General features: G+C 44.7%; 1 protein-coding gene across 4 annotated transcripts in view; it reads right to left on the bottom strand.

Moving 5' to 3' along the window:
• Window positions 1-19,797, bottom strand: part of SCUBE3 (signal peptide, CUB domain and EGF like domain containing 3) — a 1,212,393-nt gene extending 1,192,596 nt beyond the window's left edge. For all 4 annotated transcript variants that reach the window (XM_078644301.1, XM_078644304.1, XM_078644302.1 and 1 more), the window contains exon 1: window positions 19,406-19,797. In XM_078644301.1, the coding sequence (XP_078500427.1) occupies window positions 19,406-19,490 (85 nt within the window). In that variant the 5' untranslated portion in view covers window positions 19,491-19,797. The remainder of the gene's footprint in view (window positions 1-19,405) is intronic.
• Window positions 19,798-21,012: the final 1,215 nt, after the last annotated feature.

Genomic DNA, 21,012 nt, shown 5'->3' with positions numbered 1-21,012 from the left:
GAGAGAGTGTCTGTGAGAGTCTGTGAGAGGGTGTCTGTGAAAGTCGCTGAGAGAGTGTCTGTGAGAGTGTCTGTGAGAGAGTGTCTGTGAGAGAGTGTCTGTGAGAGTCTGTGAGAGAGTGTCTGTGAGAGTGTCTGTGAGAGTGTCTGTGAGAGTGTCTGTGAGAGAGTGTCTGTGAGAGAGTGTCTGTGAGAGATTGCCTGTGAGAGTGTCTGTGAGAGTCTGAAAGTGTCTGTGAGAGCCCGAGAGAGTGTATGTGAGAGTCTGTGAGAGAGTGTCTGTGAGTCTGTGAGAGAGTGTCTGAGAGAGTCTGTGAGAGTGTCTGTGAGGGTGTATTAGAGAGTCTGTGAGAGTCTGTGATAGAGTGTCTGTGAGAGAGAATCTGTGAGAGTGTCTGTGAGAGAGTGTCTGTGAGAGAGTATCTGTGAGAGTCTGAGAGAGAGTGTCTGTGAGAGTCTGAGAGAGAATGTCTGTGAGAGTCTGTGAGAATGCCTGTGAGTGTCTGTGAGAGTCCATGAGAGAGTCTGTGAGAGTCTGTGATAGAGTGTCTGTGAGAGAGTGTCTGTGAGAGTCTGTGAGAGAGTGTCTGTGAGAGTCTGTGAGAGTGTCCATGAGAGAGTGTCTGTGAGAGACATTACACACTGACGACATTGTAGTAATGCAAACTGTGGGGGGCGGCAGGATGGACTCGACACATAAGGTATGAGAGGCTGCAGAAATGCAACTGCATTGTGAAGTGAAAGAGAAAACAGTGGAAGTGATGAGCAGGGACACAACTTGTGCCTGGTGGTATCTCTACTAGGTATGAAAGGAGCGGGATCTACAGAGATTTGCAAAAAACTAAGACAAAAAAATATAAAACACGAGATAGCAAGGGTTTGTGTACGTGACAGGTCCGAACATAGCCAAGGAGAGCTAAGATGGTGGAAATCTTCAACAGGTTACAAAAGATGGGAGTAAAGACTAAAAGGGTCACAGGCCATTGAAAGTATAGGTTGAGGCTAGTCGAACAAAGTGCATGGAATGAAAGGGAGCGGGAAGACAAGCAAAGATCTTTACGACTTATCGAAGTAAAGAGTCAGGGCCATCTATGTACGGTCTCTGGCAAACTGCATGCAAATGCAAATTAATGGGCTAGTCTCTGTTTAAATCAACATGACCCACAAGACGCAAAGGCAGTGAAGCCCTAAATTGAGTGGGGACGTGCAGCTACGGGAGCTTCATTGAGCGTGCCTGTAGACTAATTGTTAATTGGGCAGGCTGAGAAGTAAACAAGGTGCATGTTGACGGGGATAGTGATTGGGGTGTGGCGATAATTCCGCTAGGCTGGACAGTGATGTGCACCTGCGGGAGCTTCATTGGGAATCATACACGGCTAAGCTCGGTCAGCCGGGAAGCGCTGGAAGGGAGGCAGATGGCGGCTACGCATGTGCACGCTCGCGTGAATGCAAGCGCTAGGCCACCAAAAGCCTGTGTGGCAGCACTTTGAAAACCCAGCTTGTTATAGGCCTATCTCCCTTATTGATGACACAGCAAAGGGACTGGGGAGGGTCGTCCCTGCCCGACTGGAAGCCTGGGCAAACACCAAAGGGGTCATGTCCAAAACCAAATATGGTTTTAGAAGGGGCTGGGTACTATAGAGCAGTGCCTCAATTCGTCCCTGATTATTAGCAAGTACATGAGGGCCATGCCGGGTTCTATCCACCTGGCCGTCATGGATCTGTCTAGTGCTTTCGATACCATTAATCGGGAGAAATTGTGGCCACTAATGGGAAAAATGGGTGTTGAGGAAAGTACTCATCTCCCTCTTGCTTAGGGTACATACTAATACCACTGTTGCCATAAGTTATGGCCCTCATGGGGAAAAGACTAAACCGATTGTTTGCATTGGAAGGTGTCTGGCTGGGGTGTATTTTAGCTCCTTTTCTCTTTTTAATCTATACTAATGGCCAGAGGCATTTTTATTAGATAAGGAAATCGATTTCCCCCGAATTGGTGGCAATTATGTTCCGCTACTATCGTACGCGGATGACACAGTATTAATGGCTTTGACAGGAAATAGCCTCCAAAAATCACTCAATACTTTTACGAACTTTATGTCGGAGCTTGATTTGAAAGTTAATTTTATTAAGTTGTATATTATGGTGTGTGGTCCCAAACTGACAAAAACTAGAAATGTTGCTGTAAGGGGTAAAAGTGTTGACAAATTGAATAGTGTTACATATTTAGGAAACTTATTTAATAATACGATGAATTCGGAACCACTGGTGCAACATACAAGCAGGGTTCTGGAAGGGTTATTCCATTTTGTTTGCAAACAAGGACACAAGCTGGTGACAGAGCTAGTCACCCTCTCTAAAGCTAAGTGCTTGTCTGTGGCAACTTGTGGTGCAGGGGTGTGGGGCCACCATAAAAGCCGCCAACTACAGATTTTGGAAAATAAGTTCATAAAAAGGCTATTGATGACCCCCGAATAGCGCCCCCACACTTCTTTGTCACCGAGAGCTGGGGTTGGAATTTTTAGAGGACCGCATACATAGGCTTTGCTCCTTTGCCCCTATGGGCAAAACGTTGGCTGTCTGATGAATTAACGTTCTCAAGGGATTTGATTAAAGACTGTACTAAATTAGATAGTGCCTTATCGATCCCTTGGCTTCGATTTCTGAGAGATAAATTTCATGAGATAGGCCTGGGGCACTTTTATGAGAATCCTGATAGGATCCTCAAAATGCGAAAGCCATTGTCAAAGAGGCGTATTTTTCTAGGGCAAATATGCGCCATACACAATCAGAGGCGTCTGGTTTCTTATGTTTGCTTCCTGCCCAACAGCAATTTTACTTAACTTTTACCACCAATGTACAAATACGATTTCTTTCAACTAGATTTCATTTATGCACTCTGCACTTTTCAGTGGCATTCCCGAGACAATCAGGGTGGGCCAACAAACGTATGCCCCGCCCATGAGGCAATTTGGCAGCTAGGAGCACCTTGCACTTTATTCTATTTTCCCCTCTTTACAAAGAGCCAAGGAAAAAATGTCTAGCTCCGCTTTTAAGGGACATTTGGCCTTGCACATACATAGATGGTTTTAATATGCTGCATTCATTGGCCACTTCTGCTATTTGAATTGCGGTTTCTAACTATATAAAAGTTGCAATGGCCATTAGAAAGCGGTATGAGCTTTAGCTGACAAGGAATGTTGTAACTTTTTAATGTACAATTTTTATAAATTTGGAAGTTTATGATCAATGATATATTTTGCTGTGCTGGGTCATTTGTATTATGGACTATATGTTTTTAACTGGCAGATTCCAATGAATTTTATCCTTTATTACACCGCTTTACAAATATGCTATGAAATGTTAAAACTGCGCTGTTTGTCAAACTTTTATGGTCTTTGGAGCTGAATAAAGTTATTCTTGACTTGACAAGTAAAGACCCAGACTTTCTAAGAAAAAGGCTGTTAAATTGGAGCATCAAGATTGTATGCTAGGGTAGCCAACGGCACTTGTTTCAACTCCTGTGGTCAATATACTTTTCCAGTGTTTACCACAAGATGTTAAAACTTTATTTGTGATCAGAAAATCCAGTAGAATTTGGGATGGATTACACAATCACTTAAGCCTGGGTAAAACATGAGTGAGACTAACATTCAGTCAGCAGGTAGATCTTCATTACTGTAGTTCAACTCCTGTGACCTACTTGATCCAGCTCAGATCTGCAATCCACGATCTTCTATGATCAACGTGTGGCTTCTTGCTATGTATCTTGCCAAGATGCATCCTATTCCGTAGTTTAACCTACGGCCTGTCTGCTGTGACTCCCATCTATCCTCCCTACACCATAACTGATAACCCTCCGATTTTTTTAGGGCACCCCAACTCTTGACCCCTGGTCAGTGTGGCTTGTAGTTCTCCACTGCTCTTGGATCGGGGCGCGTGACTTTAATGCTAACTTATTTAAACAACAACTTTTTAATAAAAACTAAAAATATGACTTAGAGCAAGGATGTTCATGTTGCCATTTGATTACCCATTTCGAATGCACTCGAGGGGCAAAAATATCCTTGAAGTGGAGCACTAATCGTGCACTCTAGTCATTCGATTCCAACACAGAAGGCCTGTCTAAACGTTCTGCATCTTTCAGAGGAGGTCGCATGCGAGCGTCAGAATTCTATTTGGTAACTTAAATTATTTGCATAGAAAATAGTACTCAGCAAAACACCCACAGATTGGCGAACAGTACAATAAACTGATAACGACATAACATAACTGATAACATACAAACCAACGACAAGTGCAGACTGAGTTCCTATTGGTGATCTGACATGCTAAAGTGTGTCAACTCCCAGAAATCCCAGCAGAGAGCTAGGAACATTAATGAAGTGTTTGCTTTTCTTTTTGCTTTAGTTTTGAGTTTTTCTGATTCCCTGCTATTTTTTGGGATGGAATTTAAATTGCTACAATCGTTTCACACGTTCTTTTTCGCAAATATGTTTGGGAAAAACATAAGCTTTTGTTGTTTTAAACGAATGTGGGGCTACAGTAGTCACTAAGATTGCGGTCTGTGGTGTACAGTACGTATATTTTTCGACACAATTAATGTTTTTTCACTATTTATGATGGTGAACTCCAGCACATCTGGATCTTGTAATGCCATTGACTCGTGCATCTAACATCTATTGTAATATCCAATCGTACATCTGGTCTGGATGCCATTTTGTTTAACAGTGGGCTTCTCAAACTTAGCCTTGACAACCTCATTTCATATTTGTACTTTAAACTTGGTACCTATGCACTACATTACAATCAAATATGACATTATGCATCCTGCCAGCAGGTTAACATTCAGTAATGGCTTCTAGACGTTTGGGCAAATATATATGTTATCAAGGCCCTAATGAATATTTATACCTCTTGTATGCTCTCAGTGGAAGAATAATTTGTAGACTGTATAAACAAATTATTCTAGAGCAAAAAGCCAATCATTAAATGAAAAGAAAATATTCATTAACATGTGCGCAGCGCATGTATTTTGTAGCCAAGAGGACTTAATTGTATTTTTGAGAACCCTTAGGGTACAAAAACCTCGGAAAATAAACAAGGCAATGTAAGAGTTAGGGTGTCATTAAGACCACACCATTACACTGAATAACAATTAACATCTGTTATTCAGCGCAAGATACCTCAGGGAATGAATGTGCACTTTATACACAGATTAAGATATTATATGTTAATTAGGAAAGAGTGAAGGATAGGTGAGTAAAAGGCAAAGTTCTAGTGTCGGGGTGAAGGATAAGAATAGCATAAATGTTATGTTTGGTGTAAAGGTTATGATGAAGACAAGGATAAAACAATGGAATGAAAAAGGATTAGGAAAACAATTAGGCATAACATTGGACGTAGGGTGAATAGGGATGAACAAAGGATTGGAACTAGGGTTAGCGTGAGCAATCTGTTTAGCACATTTGCTACATTAAGGGTCAGATGGAGGGTAAGGGTTAAGGGAAAGGTAAGGAATAAGGGAAAGGTAAGGAATAGGGGCAGGGTGAACACACATTAAAAAGGGAAGACAACCACTGTCAAAGCCAATAGGTCTCCCCTTTGGAATATATTGGCTTTTCAAATGATTTTAGCCAGGCAGCACGTCATGCTGTGCAGCCTGGCTACAAAAAGGAGAAAAAATCCAATGACATGACCAAAGATGACCACAGCCTACAAAATGATGTGAGTGTTTATTTTATCTTTCCATTTACCAATTTTAGTTGGATCAGTAAAGAAAAGGTGGAGTGAGTGTGTGGGGGAAACAACGTGGGTGAGGGAAGCAGCACTGAGAGAGGGTTATGATCACAGAAGGTGGGGTGGGGGAACAACACAAGGGTAAAGGGAAACGAATACGGGGTGGAGGAAATTACTTTGGGAGGTCGGTGGAAGGAATGCAACAAGAAGTGTGTAAGGAGGAAAGCAAATGGAGAGGGGAGAACGTGAAGGGGGAAGTAAACAGATGAGAGGGCACAATGTGGAGTTGGGGAAGAAGCACACGCCGGCTAGCAAATCACCAAGGGGGTGGGAGAACACATGGGCAGAGAAACAGCAACATCAGCAGAGCAAAAGGTGGGTAGTACATGAGGGAGACAGCTGGAAAACACATGCACTCTTGTGGAATACTTAAATAACACAAAATAAGTCGCGTCTGAAAAGTGAGCAGTGGAATGACACAAGTAATGCGCCCATCCTTCAGGGGAGGGACAAATGCACAAAGAGGAAATAAAGCCCACATAAGCAAACAGTTATGATGTAAACACATGAGAGAGATATTGAAGCCAACCAATTGGAAGTAAAAGACAGGGTCTAAGCCCACTGTAAGCTTATAAAGTCTTGCAAAAGATAGCGCATTTGCGGTCTAGTAGGTTGGAGCTAAAAAACTGCAAACTGGCAGAGATTATTAAATAAACAGTAGCTCGTGCACAGTGCGAAATCTTGACATTCACAAGAATGCCGATCTCACAATTACCACTCGTGAAAACGCTTTTTGCTAATAGTTTAACCTTAATTTTGCTTCTTCAGAAAATCTTGCCATTCCTCGTTTCTCACTTCTGCCCTTTAATAATCCAATCAACTATTTTGAATAGCTTGAATTATTGCAATTCTTTTTTTTTTAGATGATTCGGGTTACTTGACTAAACGGCTCTACTGCATTCAAAGTTAGGCCTGTTAAATTATCATTGTCTTGTCCTTGTCATTTTCTGAGGCTCTTAATATCTTGCACTGGCTACCATTGCCTAAAAAGGAGAAGCTTAAATCCTTATGCATAGTGCACACAGCATACATCCGGTGGGCCACATTTTCTCTAGAGACAATTCTCAGCTATACACCTAACCGCATGCTGCGGACTGACAGTTCCAGTCTTCTTATTGTTCCTTCCTTTGCAAGGATGCGGGTTGGCAGATGTGTTTTTTCGGTTCAAGCAGCCCAGTTATGGAACTCTCTCCCTCTAACTTTGCCATCCATCGATTATTTAATGGCCCTCAGGAAAGCTCTCCAGACCTGGCTGTATACCCTCTAAGTTCTGATCTTTTGCTTTTTTGTCTCTCTCCGTTTAGGCAGTGCTGACAGTTTCCATACGTTTTCACAGCGCCAGGACGCCTGTAATGGGAATAGTGCGTTTACCAATAGACATAATATACTACTAATAATAATATTACAAATCTGACTCCAGTAATCACCCGGATTAAACACGAAGTGCAAATGCTGCATCCTCTGCGCTGTGTCCTCCTCTCAGTATAAATACCCGGGCCTGTTGGAAAGCTGTGGAGCCTGCAGCTTGTAACCAGCCGTTCTGTAAACAAGTTGTTAAGTAGGAACAATAGACACTACAGTCAACGGCCTGTAACCCTTCTGAATAAATATATTTATAGCATATTCCGCAGTCTATAACCTCTGTGTGTAAATGTATTTATTGCACAGTCCACGGCCTGGAAGCGCTGTGTGTAAATGCATTTATTGACGCGTTTGACAGTCTTCTAATCACCTGCGAGTCACTTTACAAGGCCGACGGCGAAATAAGCAAGAGAACGCTCTCTAAAACACGATGCACCGAGGCAAAAAACATGACTGTCACGTGTACCGTCTGCCAGGCTGTGGCAACATTGTGAGTACAAAATGCACATTTTGTAAAAATCGTGAACGCTTATCATAAATCCTCGTGTCTTGAAAAAATATATGAGCATTATTTCCAATTTCAGACTTTCTTGAACGTCCCCCTTCCTCCAACCAAGCATTACCCTTCACAGGGAGCTGGAGAGCACAAACCGATAATGCACGTCCACAGACCCATTAGCACCGACTTAATAAGGTCAAGGGGAGCAGGTCTTATGTTACCTCTGCCTGCACTGGTGCCTCTCCGTGGCTTCTGTAGATCTCTAGAATGAATGAGGAATGGAACCACCCCGTTTGGTTATTGGCTATTCTGACTAAAGCAGTGATTTCACACTCGTCCCCAGTTTGTCCCTTCACAAATCACTACGGTGGTAAAATGTTTTGTGGCCCAACAAGAGGAAGGTTTTGTAAAACCGACCCCATTGGGACAAATATAAGAGGACCAGGGCAGAGTTTCAAGGGAAAAGGTCGGCTTTACTGCTCTTAGTTGTAAGAGATAGATGGAGGTTTAAGGTCTTTTGCATTTGTAAATGTGTTTGAGATTTGTAGGACGTATAATACGTTGGTTAGCGCTTGAACACCCGATGGTATAATACCCCAGGGTGTCCAAACCCTAACCAAGAGCAAGTGCCACTTCACAGGAACGATCAGTCCTAAGCATCTGGAAGTGAGAAAAGCTAGGTTTTTAAGTGCTCTTAGGAGGAGAGACTAGCAACATGAGTGGGTAGGGTGTTTCACAAACTGGCCGCAGCAACCCTGAAAGGCTGCCCCCCCCCTCCCATCCGGCTTTTCAAAATGTCAGCATTTCCATCTTCATAAGAGAGGCAGACCTCAGCAGTCTATTGGGGAAGTACCAGTAGAAGGCCATTCTCAAGTGCAGCGACCCTGGCAGTGGAGGGCAGTGTGAACTTGACAGAGGGCTTTGAAAGTCACTCACTTCCTGACTGGCATTCAGGACGAGGCGGGCAGCGGCATTCTGAATTGTCTGTAGTTTGAGATTTGTTACTAGCAATTGTGAGAGCTGTCAAAAGGTGGATTCAATTTCCAAAACCCAAGCGCCTCACATTATTTGCAATGATTTTTCCACCACACTGCCTCCATTCAAAGATCATTCGATTGCTATATCCCATATCCTCATTAATGGCTGTTGCTTTGCGCAATTGCACACTCTCTCGCAACTGATTAATACTGTCCTTTTCCTATTTGTGTCACTTTATCAATTCAATTCAATTTAATTATCTTTATTCGGATAAAGAGATATCCATAAAAGTAAGGAATAAAATACCAGCACAAATATACATTAAAAATCGATACATACAGAGATAGCTAAAGCAATAAACACATGACTTAAAACAGTATACACACAGGGACATATACACAGTGCAAAAATAGCGCGGTGAGTTCGTCATAGGCTTATAATTTAGTTGGAGCTGATAGCAAAGATGTTCCTGAAATGTAGCAGCATAATATAATAAGGTTCTGATAGTGTAACGGATAGCAGCAAAGTGATATTAAAAAACACATATTTGGTCAAAAGCGATAACAATGTGTTTCGTGAAAAGTAGCAGCATAATGTAATGAAGTGAAGATAATTTGACAAATGGCAGCGGAATAGTATAATAACCACAATCCGGTATAAGTAACATGATACAATAAAATGCGTGCAATTACGTTATGTGATCCATGTAGAGGCCAGGAATATGAAAAGGTGCAATCAGAACTACTTATACAGTACTCATAGAGGCGCGGGAGCGAACAGCCATTCTCAGAAAGGTGTTAACGCGGAGGGTTATTGTCAAGCGTTAAGCTTGACAGTATCCCTCTAGGCCACCTTAAAATCAGTAATAGCCGAAGCCTTAAAAAAGGGAATCAACAGCTGTTTACTATATATTTGGTAGAAGTTACAAAAGAATAATAAAAAGTGTAACATGGATTGACTGCCACGATTACCACAGGAGCAAAAACAACAGGTGATGGACAGAATGCAGAACAATGTCATACATTCACCCCAGTACAGAGATCTGGGCCTAAATCCATCGTTTTTTTGCTCACCATGCCTTTCCAGTTTGAACCCAGCCATATGCAAATCAGTCTTGACCCTGTGCCCCATGGGAACAGTCCAGCCTGAACTGCCAAGCCAGGTCCTCCCTGGACTGGAAACAAGCATCCAAGGACCGGTTTCGGGCTTTCAGCCCTCATTAGCCTGGATAGCTTGATTCCAGTGGCATTGAGAGCACGGGACTCACGTCTGAGCATACCCGTCCCACTCGGGGTGACAAAAGCAAAAACAACAGGTGATGGACAGAATGCAGAACAATGTCATACATTCACCCCAGTACAGAGATCTGGGCCTAAATCCATCGTTTTTTTGCTCACCATGCCTTTCCAGTTTGAACCTAGCCATATGCAAATCAGTCTTGACCCTGTGCCCCATGGGAACAGTCCAGCCCGAACTGCCAAGCCAGGTCCTCCCTGGACTGGAAACAAGCATCCAAGGACCGGTTTCGGGCTTTCAGCCCTCATCAGCCTGGATAGCTTGATTCCAGTGGCATGGAGAGCACGGGACTCACGTCTGAGCATACCCGTCCCACTCGGGGTGACAAAAGCAAAAACAACAGGTGATGGACAGAATGAAGAACAATGTCATAAATTCACCCCATTACAGAGATCTGAGCCTAAATCCATCGGTTTTTTTGCTCACCATGCCTTTCCAGTTTGAACCCAGCCAGATGCAAATCAGTCGTGACCCTGTGCCCCATGGACACGGTCAAGCTCCGTCCATCACCACCTTTCGTTTTTCTCACGATTACCACAGGGACAGGTCACTTTACCACATGTAAGGGCCCATTGAAGGATGGATAATAATTACAGCCAATGGTAAAATGGTATGTTATTTTGGCAGAGATTTATATAGAGCTATATTGCCATTAGTATGGCCTTGCAGATCTTTCAGTTCCAGTCTCAAGGATTCCATTACAGACCAGAGTCTGTTTCCTAATGCATAGGATTATCAATAAAGTGGAAGTGACTGATAGAACTTGTATGTGTATGGAAGTCATGCTGTTAGGTGTGTGAAGCCGGAAATCTTTACCTGTCTAAGTATGTGTCACCTAAAAGGTTGGGTTGGATAGTGCCGTCCTTGAAATATGTGTTTGAGGGAACTTAAACTATGGTGTCTTACTTGGGAACACAGTATCCTCTTAGATCACTCTAGCTGTGAGGTACAGGCTGGATACTGGTTTACTGTCCTACATGTTGTCTTGGACATCAAATAATATTTTATGAAATGTGAAGAGCACTTGTGGGCTCCGTGAAATCCAAAGATATAATATCTTAGAGCTGTTTTTGGTGTGTGTCAGTTGGTCTGGCTAATAAGTTATGTTGAAGGTTGTGATTGTTTATGATTGTGGTTGGTACATCTGTGAGTACAGTGACATCAACTATATGAAATACGTGGTGGCAAAGTTTCCCAGATCCAGGCAACGTTTCCCAGATCAACTGGTGACTGGCTGTGCAAGTCCTATTTTTTATTTAGATTCTGGGACTTTTATTCCTGGGTTACTAACACGAGAGTGCAAGGACCAGAATATAAAGAAAAAAACCTGGACTGTGATATCGAGTCGTGCATGGGCATTAGAAACATGGCATGTCTTTGGAATAACTGAACTTGTGTTTATGTATGCTCGGTGTTCTGTGTAGTATGTGCTGTTGGGTGCTGTCTGTCATTTAATGGGAACAAACTAATGTGCGCACCTCTACATGGCACTCCACATCCAAGTGCGGTTCTAGTATGTGTACACGGTTGCCAACATTTCAAAATGAGAAACTACCACCAGATGGTGTAAATTTACAGTACAGTGGTAATTCTTACACCAACTGTATATGACTTAATTCCAGCGATAATACCATTGCCACAGGTAATCTGTACTAGAAGAAGAAAACTGCACCTATTGGCTTTGCCAATGCTGGGAAATGTAGCAAAAGCATTGCTTTCTATATACAATGTTTATACTAAATAAAGAACTGAATGTGGCAAATAGCGTGATGATAGATTTTAAGAATAGTCACTCATGCATTCCAATGGGATAACTTCCTGCAAGCAGAATGATACATCAAACAGCCAATACTACAAGGCAAGAGAGGAATACTCCTCTCTGCGAAGACAAGGCGCACACTATATTTTTTTTAAGAACTAGTAACAAAAGGTGAAGCTGTTTTGTCAAACCACACCTAAAATACAGAATATAACAACACAGAAAAGACCATCTCTGAATTTGTCTTATTAAGAAAAACAGCTCAAAACAAAAACCACTGGCTGCTACCTGAAGGGAAGGCTAGGCGTGATTTTCAAACAATGAGGTAATTTAATAACAGATGAGTGGTCTCTTTTTCTGGGTCCAGGTCTCTGTGTTCATGTAATTCCAGTTCGCACACCATTACATGCCAGTGTTTTTTTCCAGTCTGCAGTAACACTTTACCCTCCGTATATATTTAGCCTGCCTGGTGCATTGGAATAGATGCTGTAAAAGAGGACTCTGGAATGAAATGGTGCATTCTGTGGCTAGTTTTTTTTTTTTTTTTACCACCGCCAGTTATTAACATTGGTGCCATTTACTGACATCGATATTGCAATATCGTCAAAGATAATGCAACATTACTTTGGTAACCGTGCACTAAATGCTGATGGGATGCAGCATTAGGGACAGAAGCCTGTGCACTGCGGCATAAGACAGTGATCCCTCTTATGGCAGTATAGCGCCATTTCAACAACCAGGAAGGAACCTGCTGAGCTGCAGAGGCCCGCGGAAGGAACTCACTCGAGTACTCCCGTCGACCTACTGTGGCACAAAGAAGATGAAACTCAAAGCGTCGCTAGAAGGGGCAGCGAACCTTGATTTGACGCGGTGAAAAAGGGGAGCCTGTATTAGATTTGCTTTCATTTCTCGTGTTATTGGAGACAGTGACAAGGCGCCGAGAGTGGAACTGGTCGTTTCTAGGTCATTTCCTACAACTGTCATTTTTTTTTGTAGCAAAACTAATAAACAGTGCAGAGTGAAAACCTCCAAAAGTACAGAGCCAAAAATGAAAGGTACAAAATAAGCAAGGGTAGGCCGGTGACCTGGTGGCATCTCATGGCTGTGAGGAGTCGCCAATCCCTTCCCTTCAATCGCTCCGCACGGGATCTGGGTACCGTCTAGATCTGCCGTTTGCTCCCCGCTTCCCCTGTTGTAGGTTCCGTCTGCTCTTCACCTCGACGCCAGTAAGCGAGGTCAAAGGTCGTCGGTTGTGTAGCTATCATCATCGGGTGACACGCTCTCCTCTTCTGGAGTTGGAAGCTCCAGGCCCGGACAGGTTCATGATGGCACGTAGCCCGCAAGACACCCCTGAATCAAGCCTTTTATCAGCCAGACTAAACTCTGCTTCTAATTTATGCCTTCGACGGGCCAGCATACAAAGTAAAAGCCCTGGGTTGTTTACTGAAATAAGTTAAACATATAATACACAAAGCGCTGTTGCAGACTCTTGGGCGGTGTCTCGTGAGAACGGAGACTTCACAGCAGAAGAGCAAATAGTTCTGCAAGGAAAGCTCTTATTTCCTGATTAGAGGGGATTATCTGATGGCAATATACGCTCATTTCTCTTCCCTTCCCACCTTCTCAGGTTAATAGTGTCAGCAGTAAAAGCACCGAGCACACAACTTCTTCCTGGTTTCCTCACCACTGGCAACAAGCACACTGACATGAATAATTGAAACTGGACTATCTTCATAAATGTCCCCTTAGCCGCTGCCCCCTTTTCATTATGAACTCTCTCCTGCACACCCACCTGTTATGGGTTATTTTCCATCCTGTCCAGGCTACCAAGAGCTAACTCCCACCATCACCCCTCCGCTACAGCGCTAGCTCTTACTGTACCCCATCCTGACATACACTATACTCTCCTGGAGAGAGTTCTCCCACTCCCCCCTACTTCTAAGCGCTCTCTTGTCAGTCCATATTCAACAACGGGCTCACTCCCACAGCTTCCTACGAGTACATGTCTTCACTGCCACTCCTTTGAGACCGATCGCCCCCTCTGTGAATGGCGTCTACAACTGCCCTCATTCTCTTAAATGACTTGACTTCCACTGTCCAGCCTGGTAACTCTTCCCCACCGTTATTTCTACGAGGGAGACCATTGTTATCTCAACAGTCCCCTCTGGCCAACTTCAGTGCCGAGTCATTGCGGATATAGGTCCCTCACCTGAACACTCATACTCAGACTCTTTAAAAACATGTCACTCAGGTCCATCGCTAGGACTCAAGGAACAGAGACTGCTCTCACATCTCCGGGTAGAAACAGTCGAGCTCAAGGTGAGATGCCAGTGGCACAGCAAGAGTGGCATAGGCCCACATCCAAGCAAACAATGCCCCCGTGCCCATGGGTTCGTGCTACAATGCACTGGGGCCCTTGCACCTTTGGTGCTCAGTGCCACTATTGACAGCTACAGCGGAGGTATGCATGGGCGTGCATGCAGGAGCTTGCCTCCTGGATGGATAAGAACTGCCTGAAACTGAATGGCAGCATGACCGAGGTGCTGGTGGTGGGAGGCAGTACCTCGAGCTGGTCGACGGAATGGTGGCCTTCGAGCTTGGGTCCTGCCCCTGTACGGTGCATCGAGGTGAAAAATCTGGGGGTTTGTGTAGATCCTGCTCTTTCCTATGAAGGACACATAAGAAAGGTAGTTGGAAAGTGTTTTGGTGTTTTGAAAAATCTGCGTAAAACGCTGGATCTTCTTCCGGTAGGGGCAATAAAGACCATGGTCCACGCGCTCATAACATCGCGCCTCGATTATGTCCACATACTTTATCTTGGGGCCACGGACAAGGCTCTTGGACGACTACAGGTTCTGCAGAACGCCGCCGCACGGCTGGTCCTTAGGCAGCCTAGGAGGGCGGCTTCAAAAAAAGCCCTTAACTCATTACACTGGTTGCCAGTGAAGGAAAGAGTTATGTTTAAGACACTATGCACTTGTCATCGAATTCTTAACAATGCTGGTCCGTCTTATCCTAACGACTTGATCACCAGATATGCGCCAAGGAGATCGCTGAGGTCGACGGGCACCGGGCTATTGGTGATCCCTAAGGTAAAGAAGACCAGGATGGGGGGGTCGTTGTTTCAGGTACCGAGCTGCTCAGAATTGGAATAAGCTCCCACAACAATTCAGGCTGGAAAGCTCTGAAATCAAGTTTAGAAAGATGCTTAAAACTTATCTGTTCTCCGGCAGCATGTAGTGGCCTCCAGCTGCGAGGTACTGCTCCTCCCTCTCACTCAGCGCGGGGACACGCCGAGATGGCGTAACCATGCGCTTTAAAAATGTCTCTATTATTATTATTATTATTAGGTAGGACAGGCCTAGAGGAGACTCGGGGATCAGATATGTGTTTCATTCTCTGTAAGCCACCTCATTGCTGGCGGATTCATGGCCTGGCTTTGGAAATCACTTGGATTTCCTGAGTAAATATTATGATAAGAAAGTGGCACACGAAACTCGAGAACCTCCTTAATAAAATGCAGCAAGGGCTCAAACTCCAGGAGCTCAGAGTGCACTGTTTGGAAAACTCCTGGGCACCAAGAAGTTTTCTTCACTGCCCTTGTCCAGCAATTTTTATGTTTCTGAGGTTTCTGTCGAACTGACTGCACTTATCTTAATTCTCTGCAAATAATGAAAGATATACTAAGCAGGGAGGTCAGTAACACAAACCACATTGGAATAGGCGTTTTAAATAGGGAATACTACAGCCCAGTAGGAAGGTCACACTCTTTGGAGTTCACCAGATTCCCAGGTAGATAGATCCCAGACTTCAGAGACACAGGGAAATCCGCGTCCAAAATGATGACTAGAACCACCGTCGGTCTTGCAGAACTTTCGTATCCTCCTATTTGAGAAAAGCACGTCTATTTACAAGGGGGACTTAGTCTAAGGGGAAGAGATGAGTATGAGCAAGAGATGGTTAAGAGAGCAACAACACTGCTCAGAAGTGCCGGTTCTGTATCACTAGATGTATTAAACTCTTTCAGTCCATAAAAAAGCAAACAAATAAAAATAGCCTCGCTGAGAGGAGCTGAAGAGCTGGTACCGTGCCAGTAAACTTGTAGGAGCTCTTCTTAGAAGTGCGTACTATGTTATAAAAGACAGCAGCTCTGTTGAGAAGTGCTGGTACTGTCACACAGAGTGTAGCAGGCCGCTCGGCGGTACCGGTCCTGCCCCTCCTACTTACAGCTGGTCAGTCTACCTTGAAAAGTGTCAGTATTGTCCCCCTGGATATATAGTAAGCAGCCAGCTGAGATCAGCCGAGACTTCCCCTCAAAGGGTGACCCCAGTAAGCAATTCCCTGGGCTACCCCTATAAAAGACAATGGAGCCCCTTTAAGGAGTGCCAGTACTCTCTCTCTTTTAAAGATATGGCAGCCTGCTGCGATGCGCCAGAAGTGCCTTATGTGAAGTGCAGCCTCCCAGATGAGAAATATTTCATTAAAAATATGACATTAAATAAGAGCCATGTTAGCATGCACCTCTGTTAACAGACCCATTCAAAGCACACCACTCAGAAACGCGGGTACAGTTTTATTACAAATAAAGTATATGCTTAAAACATTGTAACATTAAAGGCAAAGCAACCCAGCTGAAAGGACAGTACAGTACTATTAAAAGTGTATCAGCTGGCACCGTACAGTTAGACACACAACAGCCTTCTGATATAACTGGCATTGTCCCTTTTAAAGTGCAGAAGCTCCTATGGGAAGTGCTGCTGTTGTCCCATTACAGAGTAACATCCCGGTTGAGAAATGATTAGTAATAGCATGAAAGACCCGCTCAGCAGTGCAGGCACTGTCAATTAAATGCATCCTTTACTAGAAAAAGGTGCCAAAGACTCATTACAGAATGACACCCCAGCTGTGAAGTGACATGTGGGTCAACAAACAGCATTGTAGCATCACTAAGAGGTGCTGCCACTCTTCATCATGATATGCATTATGGAACAATCTGAGTCAAGCTACAGCAGCCCTGTTGAGAAGTGCTGGTCCTTTCCCATCAAGAGCCTAGAAGACATGGAAGACTTGCTTACAAGTACAAAGCGTAACATCTCTTCTGGTAAGCAATGGTAATACCCCATTTAACGTACAGCAGCTCTGCTAGCAAGCGATGGCTCTATTAATCCATTCTAAATACAATAGTCTGGCTAAAAAGCGCGATTATTGTGCATTTTACAACAAAAACGAAGAAACACAGACGCAAGTAACCTCATTGTATGTGCCCATTTAAACCATTTTGAAAAAATTGGTGAAAGAAGGAAAAATGCCTGAGAACGAAGGTAAGGTAAGCAGCCCTCTAGGTGGGAACAGATGCCTGGACGTGTGAAAGAGTGCTGAGGAAGGGTGGATCTAGCAGGGACGGTGTTGTTCCCTGTCCTTGTGGCTAGAGAAGAGGCCACATTAATTAATTGTCGAAGCAGGATACAAGATGCACAGCTAAATATACTGCCACAGGGACTGCTGGGAGAGGCAAAACACAAAGTGAGATGGTTGAGGGACCAGTGGGATGGGGGGTGAAATGGTGGGATTATTGCATAATTAGCAGAAGATTGTGTGGGTTTTTGAGGTGCTAGTACGCAACTGTGAGATGGCTGAATAAACAACTGAGATGATTGCGTGGACAAGTGTGACGATTGCGTTCACTGGTGGGATGGTTGTTGTAATAAGAGGCTTTGCTGTACAAGTTGGCACAAAGGCTGTTTAAACTGGTTGGATCGTTTTACAACTTGGTGGAATGTTATGTGATATGTGATAATTGTTGCTTTAATTGGTAGCATGAGTCCATAAATTAGTGGATGATTTTATGAGTTGGTGGGATGATAACATGGAACTCTGAGATGGTTGTATTAACAAGTGGAACAATTGCACGAACCGGTGGAATGGTTGCATGAAATGGTGAGCCTGGATGAACCGGTGAAGTGTAGGGATCATCTGATTTTATAGAACTAAGAAATGATTGGATGGATGCGAAATATGATAGGATAATGCACAAGCTAGAAAGAAAGTCTGCAAACTAATGAGATGAGTGTGAGAATGAATGAATGTGTGGGTGTAAAAATAATTATTCTGGGCACAGTTTTAAGGATGTGAGTCCATAGGATTCCAGACAGAAACACAGAGAAGTATTGATAGGTGCTGATGTGACTGACGATGGGAAGTGGTGAAAGGATCAGAACCACTGGGATGATAGTCAGATCTTAAACAATAAATATCAATCAAATGAATTGAAAGGGGACCTTTGCAGGATGGACATAAGAGTCCGTAGGATAAATGGGAACCAAAGGAGTGAAGTAGATCTGTAGGCCAAATAGGAATTGGTTGAACTGGTTTGGGAATCTGTATAACATATGACGTCCAATGGAATGAACATGAGTCTGCAGGTTGGGCAGCAACTAATGAGATTGTTGTAAACTTTATAAGAAGAAAATAAATTACAAACTATAAGATAAATGGAAACCAAAAAAATGGGACATGAAAGCTGTGTAAGATAAAAGGTAACCAATAGGATAGGTGCAACAGTGCAAGATGGATGAGAACTGATGGTATGGGCCAGAAAGCACAGAAGGTCATGAGGTCAAACAGGGATGAACTTGGTGATCTAACCAATAGGCAGGAAACATTGGAAAGGAAATAGGAGTGTCTGTAGAATGGATAGGAACTGATGGGATAAATATTGGCACCTCTTAAAAAGAAACTGTTGGGCTAGACGTGGGTACCTCTAGGACTGATATAGTAGGGATGACATGGAAACAGGCAGTATAATCGGGATTCGGTCATGAGAATCGGTGACATCGACAGAACCCAATGGGAAATGTTTGTAAGTCTACAGAACAGAGTAAATGTGATTGGGTCGATTTGGATGCCTCTAGGATTGATGAGTACTGATAAGGTCGGCATGGAAGCCAGCAGGCTACAGGGGTCAGAAGGGTGTGGAAACAGGTAGAATGGACAGTGAGCCTGTGATCGAAACGGGACCTGCTGGCATGAACCAACAGCCAGCAGTAAATGCACAAAAAGCAGAGGGTGGAGTGAGACACCAGTAGGGTGGTCGGGTAAGTTGTTGGGAGTAGGAGACAGGATGTTGACAAGACATGGACGTGGAAACGTGTAATAAACACAAGGGACAATTACATGGACGTGGCTAAGATGATGTTTTGGGGACTTGGAATAATAGAAATGAAAGCCTTACTGGGGTTCAGAAATAGTGGCATAGGTACAGGCACGAGTGAGGTGGATATGGAGGTTGATGAGGGGAATGCAAATGATGGATGGCTAAATGAGTCAAAAAAGGGGAATGCAGGAGCTGATGAGGAGCACACAGCAGCAGGTGAAGGGAATCCAGTAGGTGGTGGGGAGAGACAGTGGCTGGAGTGAATACACAGTAGTTGGTAGAGAGGATGGAGGGTCTAGTGCATATGATGCTGGTGCTGATGGGGGGGGGGGTGCATGAGGCAATGTGACGATGGAAGGAAGACAGATTGCGAGATGAGTCCTGGAGACTTTGATAAGTGCAGGTGGGCAGGACAGACCGAGAGAGTCAGTTCCAAGTAAAAGGGACTCAGATCCCGGGGTGGACATTGTACTTCGTTCGGGAGACAGCCAGGTGGTAAGAGTTGAACGCAGGAGACGTGCCAAATGGTTGGTCTAACATGGGCTGGGGAATCTGCTTACCTTGGCTGGCTTTACTTCCAACGGTGTCTCCAGAACTCAGCAGGATGAAGAGTGTACAGAAACCAGAGACGCCAAGAGCCCCCATAGCAGCCGCTGCAGAGCCCTCTCTCTCGCAGCCAAGACGTCTTCTTTGGAGGGTGGCGGTGCTGAGTAATGATCAGGATGGGAGTGTGACGCGCTCCGTGCCGGGTCACACGGCTCCCGGGAGCTGCCTGCGAGCGCCGGTGCTTTAGAATCGCACGGATGCGGACAGCGGAGGCGGCACCGCTCCCGTGCTGCTGCTGTGCCCGAGAACTGTGTTATAGCTGGACTGTCCCTCCAGTCTCCGGAGACGAGAACCCTCCTGCCTGCTCCCAGCCGCTCCTCCACATCCAGGGCAGGCACCGTTCTGCGGGGAGAAGCAGCAATCGGGCGAGGGAGGTGGTGGTGAAGGGAGGGAGGAGGGTGCTCCAGGCCTGAGGACCTGCAGAGGGGGAGGAGGAACTCGCATCCACACACCGCCCCTGGATTCCCCTTCTCGGGAGACTTATTTGCTTCTTGCACTCGCTCCTTCCTTCTCCCAGGAGCTGCAGCCTGCCCTGCTGCTACTCTCCTCTCCTGGCTCCCCCCATACCCCCGCTGCTCCCCGCTCTGGGTAACCCCCCCACCCCACAGCCTGCCCGCAGGAATTTACAATGGGTCGCCATGGAGACGGCTTCCCTGGGAGCAGGAGGTCAGGCTCAGCCCATGTGCAAATCAATGGATCAATGCAAAGCCCATGCCAGCCATCCCCAGACCCACAGGCATACTCTACAAGCTGCTCCCCTAAAGGGGGAGGGGACTGTAAGGGGGGCTGCTGAGGGGAGAGAGGGGGATGGTGAAAAGAAGAGAGGGAGAGGTAGGTGAAAAGTGGAGGTGAGAGAAAGGGAGACAGGCAGTGAGAGGGGAAAAGAAGAGGGAAAGATGGCGAATGAGCGATGAGAGAAGGAAGAAGGGAAAAGGGGGTGGCGTAGGGTTGATAAGAGTGGACGCTATTGCGAGAGACAAAACGTAGACATCGGAGGAAGGAGAGTGGGAGAGAGTGAATGGTGACGAGTTAGAAACAGTGTGAGAAGTGTGATACAGGAAGAGAAGAGAGCTAGAAGTGATCATAAAGAGTGAACTGGGATAGTAAGTGAAAGTATCGAAAGAAAAGTACAAAGCAGAACGGCTTGGCCATAAAAAGGACGACCCTGGCTAAATATCAAGAACTATAAAGGAGGGATGGAGGACTAGATGTTCGAATATAAAAAACAATGAATGGTCAAATTCAGCGCCTCGTATGGGACATTACGCGCTGTAGGAATACCGATTGTAGTCAAAGGGATATCAATCAATCAGGATACCTAAGGCTACAGATATAAAAAGTATACGGATTGAAGTATGGAGCAATGGCCCCCTGTGTGATAGTATATATGAATGAGCAGACCGACTTATGGACTAGAAAAGGCCGTTTTCCAAAAACTGGTGACATGACTGCCTACGTCCAAGAACAACCCGAAGGTAGTAGTATCCAGGCTGTTCAAGCTGCTACATAACAAATTGAAATCGCTATACTTACCCATCTCCATAGAAGGATCAACGCAACC

This window comes from Lissotriton helveticus, chromosome 5_1, assembly GCF_964261635.1.
Source record: "Lissotriton helveticus chromosome 5_1, aLisHel1.1, whole genome shotgun sequence".
Lineage (NCBI taxonomy): Eukaryota > Metazoa > Chordata > Amphibia > Caudata > Salamandridae > Lissotriton > Lissotriton helveticus.
The sequence above is the reverse complement of the archived record's forward strand: the minus strand, read 5'-3'. Positions and strand labels throughout refer to the sequence as shown.